This window comes from Pipistrellus hanaki, assembly GCF_964339955.1.
Source record: "Pipistrellus hanaki genome assembly, chromosome: 2".
In the NCBI taxonomy this organism is placed as follows: domain Eukaryota; kingdom Metazoa; phylum Chordata; class Mammalia; order Chiroptera; family Vespertilionidae; genus Pipistrellus; species Pipistrellus hanaki.
The window spans coordinates 54,230,921-54,240,181 of record NC_140504.1 but is presented as its reverse complement, the minus strand read 5'-3'; the positions used below and the strand labels follow the sequence as shown (position 1 = coordinate 54,240,181).

The 9,261-nt window shown below is 43.3% G+C and overlaps 1 protein-coding gene across 12 annotated transcripts in view; it reads right to left on the bottom strand.

Moving 5' to 3' along the window:
* Positions 1-3,401: 3,401 nt before the first annotated feature.
* The window catches only part of GOLGB1 (golgin B1), an 85,561-nt gene continuing 79,701 nt past the window's right edge, over positions 3,402-9,261 (bottom strand). For all 12 annotated transcript variants that reach the window (XM_084871452.1, XM_084871444.1, XM_084871449.1 and 9 more), the window contains 5 exons: positions 7,956-8,099; positions 6,578-6,675; positions 5,977-6,111; positions 4,183-4,288; positions 3,402-3,898 (listed from right to left, as the gene is read on the bottom strand). In XM_084871452.1, the coding sequence (XP_084727578.1) occupies positions 3,764-3,898; positions 4,183-4,288; positions 5,977-6,111; positions 6,578-6,675; positions 7,956-8,099 (618 nt within the window). In that variant the 3' untranslated portion in view covers positions 3,402-3,763. The remainder of the gene's footprint in view (positions 3,899-4,182; positions 4,289-5,976; positions 6,112-6,577; positions 6,676-7,955; positions 8,100-9,261) is intronic.

Genomic DNA, 9,261 nt, shown 5'->3' with positions numbered 1-9,261 from the left:
GAAAGGCTTAATGGGAAAAAGGATCTTGCAGGGTAAGGTTTAAATAGAAACTCAAATTTTACATTATCTACAGCACATTGCCCACATTGCATATAGTAGGTGTTCAAATAAATAGTGATAAACTAAATAATGGAAGGAAATGTCACAGGGGAAAGTTAATACATGGAGAAAAATTCAGATTGTTTGGAGTACAGTGAGGAGTCTGAGCTAACGGGTAGGGAGATTTGGTTCCACACAGCAGGAAGAAGTCTGAAAGAAGTGGGTGGTAGCAGATGATGGGATATCTGTCGCATTCTGTACTACTCTTCATCAAGATTGGTTGCCCCTCCCTTTGTTTAAAAAATATTTTTTTAATTAATTTCAGAGAGGAAGGGAGAGGGACATCAATGAGGAGAAAGAGTTATTGATCGCTTCCTGCATGTCCCACACTGGGGATCAAGTCCGCAACCCAGGAATATGCTCTGACTGGGAATCAAACTGTGACCTCCTGGTTTATGGGTCGACACTCAACTTCTGAGCCATGCCAGCTGGGCCCTCCCTTCCTTCTTGAAATCAGACTTGCTCAGGTGACTTGTTTTGGCCAGTGAAGTGTAATGAAATACATCATTTTCTGGTGGAGACTTTAAGACCAGAGTAAGCTTTGCCATCCTTTTGCCCAGTGCCCAGCACCTGCAAATTCTCCAGAGTGGGTCCATTCTCAGTGGGAGAGAGGGTCCCCATCTGAGAATAACAGTCAATCTATTGTGTGAGGGACTTGGAGTCTTTGACTAGAAAATAACCCTTTGTTGATTTAGCTACTGAAATTTAGGGGTTTTGTCATTTTATCTGACCTAGCCTCTCTTAATCTTCTCTTTTAAATACTTTTTTTTATTATTATTATTGATTTTAGAGAGAGGGAAAGATAGAAACATCGATGAGAAACATTGATTGGCAGCATCCACATGCCCCTCCCACCCCCCACTTTGGGGATCAAGCCCACAACCTGGGTATTCCGGGAAGGTGCCCTGAACGGGAATGGAACCATAATCTCCTGGTTCATGGGGCAAGGATGCTTAACCAACTGAGCACACAGGCCAGCAAGCCACTATTAATCTTGACTGAGGTGGAGTTGGGACCTGATTTGCTCAGTCATGAGCTCTCCACTGGCTTCAAGCAGAGACTGAATGAAACTAGTCTAAGATAGAAAGAAGGGAATTTCTGTAAAGTGGTGCCTCGCATAACGAACGCCTCGCACAGCGAACTTTGGACAGGTTTTTCATGAAACCATCGGCCAAAAAGCAGAAAATGGATGAAGATGTGCAAGATTCGGTAGACTCTACTTAGTCTGTCTTAAAATTAAAAAAATGTGTGTTTTTTTTTTAAAAAAATTATGTTTTTAGATGTATCTAAATAAAAATATGTCATCTTAGCATATTTTTTTTATGTCATCTTAGCATATTTTATGCTACAGAACGAATTATTTTTTTTAACATGTATTGTTATGGGAAAACGCGTTTCACATAACGAACTTTTCGCATAACAAGCTTGCTCCTGGAACGAATTAAGTTCGTTGTGTGAGGCACCACTGTACTTGAAATAAGTTAAGGCTCTAGTCACTTCCAAATCTAAGAATTCTAAGCCTGGAGGGGAGCTTTAATTTATTGAATTCTCTTACTTCATGACCTATTTATTGTGGCAGCACTGCAATTATTTTAAGGAAGAGTAAAGTTGTAGATATTCTGAATCATAGTTCAGCATTGAAAATGTGAATGATCCAACCAGATGCTGTGATACACCATCCAGGTGCTTTTTTGGAGAAACTATAACATGTAACTAGAGATGACACCAAGAATTCTCATCTCTACTTAGCAAATGTCCCAAACCCACTCCCAATGAGAGGCAGTGAGTTATTGCACATAGAAACAGCATGGGCTTTGAAGACAGATTGACTTGATTCAATGATTATACCTTAAGAAAGTGTTAGCTTTTTTAAAGCAACAGCTTAAAAACCTAATAATGCCTATCCCGCTATGCCTTAGACTTTCCTTCTCCCACTCCCACCCAGAGGGACCCCCTAGGTATTTTTTCTTTTAAAAAAATATATTTTATTGATTTTTTACAGAGAGAAAGAGAGAGGGATAGATAATTAGAAACATCGATGAGAGAGAAACATCGATCAGCTGCCTCTTGCACACCCCCTACCGGGGATGTGCCCGCAACCAAGGTACATGCCTTTGCCCGGAATCGAACCTGGGAACCTTCAGTCCACAGGCCAACGCTCTATCCACTGAGCCAAACTGGTTTCGGCTCCCCTAGGTATTTTCTATATGCAACAGGTAAGAGTTCTCCCAGGACCAGGTGTAAACCTGCATGAATCTCATGCCTTAAGGCCCAGCTTGTTTGGTTCAGTATTTGGATGAAATTTCCTCAGTCTATGATACTTCATTACCCTGGCTGCAGTCTAGTGGTTAAGCTGGAAGGACACATGTAACCATTCCTGATGTTAGTCAGTGAGAAGGAAACTGAAATATGTAGAGCCTTCTGCCCCTGTATCCATTCCTGCCTACCCCCTCCTACATCTCTTCCCCTTAACATGCAAACACAAGTACACACCACCACCAGTTTTTCATTCTGAAAATAATTTTATTATTTTACATTTATTCAGGAAAGTTTCTGGTTGGGGTGACCAAGATATGGTCACTACAGAACAGATGATTAGAACAGATCAGTCAGTTCACCAGTTTTTTCTATTCTTTGGGTGGTGAGATCAAGTCAGGCAGACATGTGTACAGTGAGAAAATAATCAACAGGTAGGTTTTGAGGGTTGGGGAGGAGGCACAAAGGAAATTTGATCCTGCTGTCATTCTCAGGCCTAGATTTAAATATTCGGTCTTCTCTATAGTCTCCCTCCATTTTCCTTAGCTCTGTTACCACAGAGGGCAGATGAATATGAAGTTAAAAAAATAGAATAACCGTTACCAACAGCAAAGTAGGAGTGGTCTCCAGAGCAGCCAGATCTCCCTGGTTGAGAGCCTGTGCCTCACCTAGGACTGGCTCCTAGTTTCTGTCGTAGGGCCCACATTCGAGGCATATCCAGGTAACACAGAATGAGAAGCATCTGAACCCGCTGTCTATAATCAGTTCTCCCTGCCTTTCAGTGAAAGGAAAGGCGCGGGCCACTCAGTACCTTGGTACACATGTGGTAGAGGGCATCAGCAATGGGATCCTATCATTACATCTTACTCCAATGATGTCTGAGACAGCCAGAGAAGATGTCCTTCCCTGCAATCGAACAGCTAAAACCCATCAGCTTCCACCCAGGAGACCTGACTTAGTCAGATATCTCTGGGGTTATGCTCCCCAGAACTTATTAGGGCGGATACACCTTCCCCCTGAAGCAGGAGAAATGAATGATACCGGACTTCAGATAATTAAGTTTATTGGAGTCACCCTCCTGGAAAACATTCCTCAGCATCTTTCGTAAGAGATGAAGGCCTGACAGGATCTGAAAAAATGTTAAGCCCAGCAACCAGATGTGGGGCCTCCTCAGATATGCCAAGATGTTCTGGCCGTGGGCAGTAGAAAAAGGCAGACTCGATGGTTCCTGCTGCTCTGACCTGTGCTCCATCCACTTCTGTTTTTGCAGGCACTTTCTGTGGAGACTTGGGGAGAGGACCTGTAATAAGTGGGAAGATGACTATTCCACTGGAACTGATGGTTTTGATGTTAGAGGTGAGGGGATTCCAAATTCCAAAAGTAGTGTTCCAGAAGGTGAGAATGAAGTTTATAAATGGCCCGTGAAACATAAAATGAGTAGGACATGAACCATCAAAAAGTAGATGGCAGCCAGCAGAGGCACACGGGTCCGGGAATAAAAGAGCGAACGTAGGACCCGCTTCCATCCAGCACCGCTCCGTGACTGAAAGAAAAATTAGAAAGTCAGAGAGTTTTACCCTGTAGAGATGTGTCCCTTTTCCTTCCCCAATCTCCCCAAAAAAGAGATATTCTGAGAAAAAGTCTCCTGAAGGTAAACAAACAGGCAAATTCCACCAGATTCCTCCAGCCTTCCCTATTCTTCCAGTCTTAGCCCCATCAGCTGATCAGTGCCTGGAATTGCACTTTCCTTCTCCTTGATCCCCTGCTCAACACAGCGGCCCTGTAGTACGGGACAGTGCTCCCTCTGTATCCTTCTTCCCTTCTTACCCTTTGACAGCTGTTGCCTGGGAGGTCTATTAGCACTGCCTGCTCCTGCGTGCCACAGGAGCCGATAATAGGAGTACGGGCCGAGTCCCATTCGCTGTGCTCCAGCCTGCGTTGGGGAAAAAGAAGCATGGCATTGGTTCATAGCAAGTGAGGTGATCAGAAGTCGTCCCAGCCGAAACCGGTTTGGCTCAGTGGTAGAGCGTCGGTCTGCGGACTGAAAGGTCCCAGGCTCGATTCTGGTAGGGGCATGTACATTGGTTGCGGGCACATCCCCAGTAGGGGGTGTGCAAGAGGCAGCTGGTTGATGTTTCTCTCTCATCGACGTTTCTGGCTCTCTATCTCTCTCCCTTCCTCTCTGTAAAAAATCAATAAGAAGTCGTCCCAGTCATCTTGCCAATGATGCAGCACAAGGGACTTGCAGCAAAGGCTGCTCTCACACCCCTATCCCCATGCAAGGGTGTCCAGGCAGACAGTAAAGGTGATAAACTACCAGAAATTAACTGCCTATCAGATGCTGGACTGAGAGCTTTATATCCATTTAATCTTCTGGTTTTGAGGCTGGTGTGACTTCCTTCAAAGTAAGGCTTGAAGAGGTAAAATTACTTGCCCATGGTGGCACAGCCAGTGAGAGGTAGAGCGAATTCAACACACACACTTATCCCTAAACAACTGTTACAGAATTTACCAGGTGACCGGAAAATACGCAGGAGTACCAGAGGCACGAGTTTCACAGATCTAAGCAAGTCCATAACAAGTGGCAGAGAAACAGCCATGGGAGCACAGGCCTGAAAATGCCCCGCAGAGACAGAATGGCCGTGTGGCATCCCTCAAGAGACAACTCTCAAGGTGGCACACCAAGGCCCAAATGAGTGATGAAAATTAAGAAGCTGTGAATGTGCTAGATGGGAAAGAAAGGTATCTCAAATAAGACCTGTTCACTGGGGCTGCCACCTCTGCCACCTAAACTTTGCAAGCCATTAATATCACAAATGCCACTCTGACGGAAGAGGCAATATATGTAGGTGGCTCCCCCTACCCCCCTATTTATAATAAAGTGTCTGCTTTTATGTTTCTTTCCATGGAAAGGGACACTCAAAGTAAGCGCAGCCACTCTACTCTCTCCGGCACACTGATTCTCTTCACTGGTGACTGGGAATAGGAAACCGGGATACACAGCTGTCCTTGCAAATCACTTGGCGCAAACGTCTCACAAGAAGTGCGTCGTGCTGTCATGTTCTACTTCTACAAGGGGGGGTTCTTCTGCAAGGAAAGTCTACCTGGCCCGTCACTGCCTGGGACTGGGAGGAGAAGTTCAGGGTTAGGAAGTACATTTGCTAACAAACAAAAGCTAGTCTTTTATTTCAGCCTTATAAAGTGGTTTCTTAATCTCCCATATATTTTAATCTTTATAAAAAAAAATTCAATTGATTCTGATCTCAAATAAAGAATGGAGTTGCCTTTTCACTGGCTCTTTAAAGAATCTTAGACCTATCTCATCTAGTTATTGTTAGGACATAAAGGATACCTATTTCACCCCACACAAAATAAGCTGTCAATAAGTGGTAGATGATATTATTATTATTATTCTCTAAGAACAAATGCTTTGGAAAGTGCAGGCCTCCTAGATTCCAAAAGAACAGTGTTCTCACATGACTACAATGACCTTAAAGTCCCTGAGCACCCGCCTCGAGATGAGGATGACATCCAGGTATTCCCCAGTCCAGAGCTGGAATGTGCACAAGTGTGATCAGAAAGAACCAGAGGCGAAAACAGGTATCTCCCTCAGCCCTTTACCGTCTGATCTGCTCCTCGGCCATGGAGAGGGCAGTCTCAGCAGCCACTTTTTGGTCTCGTTCTTCTTCCAGCAGCTTCCTCAATTCGTTCACCTCCTGTTTAGTGCTGCTCAGCTGCTTTTGGGCTTCCAAAAGGCTTCAGGACGAAAGGAAAACCAACAGCATCACTAGATGCAGAACCCAGTTGCTGATGCAAGGGATTCCAAGTTTTCATAAAGTTATAAAGCAGTAAAATTTATAGAAGCTTGTTCAAACACAAATAAGACATTAAAAGCATATATTTAGAGTTAAAAGCATAGATTTAGAGTGATTAAATAAAGATGCAGACAATATCTTAAGAGATTTTAGGGACTTGCTGAATAGCTTTCATTTGAATACCACAGAATTAGTGTGTGTGTGTGGGGGTGTATATGTGATGGTGCTACTGTTTTTGCTTTACAAACTTTTCATAATTTGTTAGTTAGAATTATTACTATTTAATCCTCACATCAATTCTGTGAGGCCAATAAGATAGGATGATATATCAGATGCATACAATCTAGATGGCTGTCCAGTTTCTGTGTATGTAACGCATGCTGCAGGGGTGAGAGCTGCCTCCCTACCTTAGCTGTGGCTGCCTCGGTTCTTCAGGATCACTCTTCCTGTGAGCCCCATTCTTCTCCTGGGGAGCTCCTGGAGCAACGTCCAAACTCGATGGCCCCTAGAAGAAGAGTAAGCTTAGCAATGCAGTGATGAAAGTGCTTAAGAAACTGTAGTTGGGCAAAAGGAGAGCTCACTGGGCATCAAAGAGAACAAGAAATGTTGGAGAGGAATACCTCTGTTTTTAATTCTCTTCAAGAACAGATTTAGAAGTGAGAATCTTCAGCTCTACTACATTAATCTCCTACATACACTCTCATTAATTTTATTCCAGATTCCCATTCTTGAATCTCTCTTTAACCTTTAAAGGTTTAACACTGAATCTGCTTTCTTCCAGTGGAGGCTCACGGATTTTCCAGAAGCTACTCTGATCCTTCCCTTGCTCAACAATCCCTCCCAAACCTGTTCTCCTGCTATGCCCTATTTATCTCCATAATGATTTTCAATCTCCTCCAACTTCAACAATGAACGGCTGTCCACTAACCCAACAGCTCTGCCTATTTTTTAAAAACATATATTTGTACTGATTTCAGAGAGGAAGGGAAAGAAAGAGAGAGATAGAAACATCAATGATGAAAGAGAATCATTGATCAACTGACTCCTGCACACCCCACACTGAGAATCAAACCTGTTACCCGGGCTTGTGGCCTGACCAGGAATTGAACCGTGACCTTCTGGTTCACGATCAATGCTCAACCACTGAGCCACTCTGGCCAGTAGTTCTGCCTGTTTTGCTCCTTAGGTCCAAATATCCCGACAGATTTATTTCTTGAAGCAAAATAAAAACTTTCCTAGTTGCACCCTGACTGGTTTGGCTCAGTGGATAGAGCGCAGCCTATGGATTCAAGGGTCCCAGGTTCAATTCTGGTCAAGGGCATGTACCCTGGTTTGCAGGCACATACGCAGTAGGGGGTGTGCAGGAGGCAGATGATCCATCTTTCTCTCTCATCAATGTTTCTAACTTTCTATCCCTCTCCCTCTCTGTAAAAAAAATCAATAAAGATATATATATATATATATATATATATATATATATATATATATATATATATATATATATATATATACACTTTCCTAGATTCAGAATTATAAAAGCCTCAATCATCACTGTTTTCTGCTCACCTTTTTGATTTATCTCCCACCACCTCACTCATCTTTTTTCTTTTAATCCCTCTTTCTACAACTTATTCCCATTTGATAATTCCCTTCTTCTCTCTTTCTCCCATCACACCTAATTAACCTTCAGCCTGCACACAACAGCCTTGTTAATGCTGCCCATTTATTTTCTCATTGACATGTTTCATAACACTTTTCCCAGCGTCTCAACTCCTCCTTACTCACCGCCTGCAGCACTTGGACCTGCTTCTCCAAGACTGCACAATGACTGAAGAGGTTGCTGTAGTGCTGCTGGTTCTCACGGAGAGTCTGACTGGTGTTGCACAGCTGAATCGAAAGGGTATTCTTCTCTTCCAGCAACTGAGAAAACTGAAACAGAGGGCAGGATAAGCACCAGCCCACAGGGCTGTTTCACTGTAAATAGTACTCAGGCTAGCTGTCCTGAGTTTAAAGGATTTAATTTTTTTTTTAAGTAAAAGGCCTTTATTTCAATAATAGCAACAATAGCACTGTGTGTTCCTTCAGAGTGAGAAAACTCATAACTTTCTGACCGAGAAAGAAAAACAAGTTGGGGGAAGTAGCAAGAAACTTTATTTATGGTGTGCAGTACATTAACTGAAGAACGGGAAGCAGAAACCACAAGCAACCTAATAAGAGAGGCTATCCCAGGTATATAAGAGAAGGGCAGTAGCTTGGGTCCAAGATGAAGTTACTAACAAATGACTATAACCCCTAGAGTTCTAGATGGCTGGAGATACAGCTGTCATAAAAAAATCCATACAATAATCTTTCTGGGTAGATTTTTCAATGATGTAGAAAGTTACAAGTTACCAAGAACATGGAATAAAAATATTACAATATGTGGTAGGAGGGGGAAATAGAATAGATCTTAATATGCTGATATACATGTAAGAAACTACTGGGAATACAGACTCTCAGAGGTATAAAAATTTCAGTCACTCAAAGCAGGACTCTGCTACATGAGTGACAGGTAATTATTCAGTCTTTCCTTGATATCGCTTCTCGGCCTTTTGGCTAAGATCAAGTGTAGTCTTTCCTTGAACACATCCAGTGTCAGGGGCACTCACTACTTGACAAAGCAGCCCAATCCCTTTTCCACTGAGTCAAATACAGAAAATTATTTTTAACTATAGGCCAGGTGCATGAAATTTGTGCATTCGGGGGTGGGTGGGTCCCTCAGCCTGGCCTGTGCCCTCTCACAGTCTGGGAGCCCTCGGGGGATGTCCGACTTATGAGCAGGCCAAGTTGGTCAGTTGGACATCCTTAGTGCTGCTGTGGAGGTGGGAGAGGCTCCTGCCACCACCGCTGCACTGGCCAGCCATGACTTCTTGGCTGAGTGGCACTCCCCCTGTGGGATTGCACTGACTACCAGGGGGCAGCTCCTGCATTGAGTGTCTGCCCCCTGCTGGTCAGTGCACATCATAGTGACTGGTGGTTCTGTCATTTGGTTGATTTGCATATTAGCCTTTTATTATATAGGATATTAAGTAAAAAAAATTTCTTTTTGGAG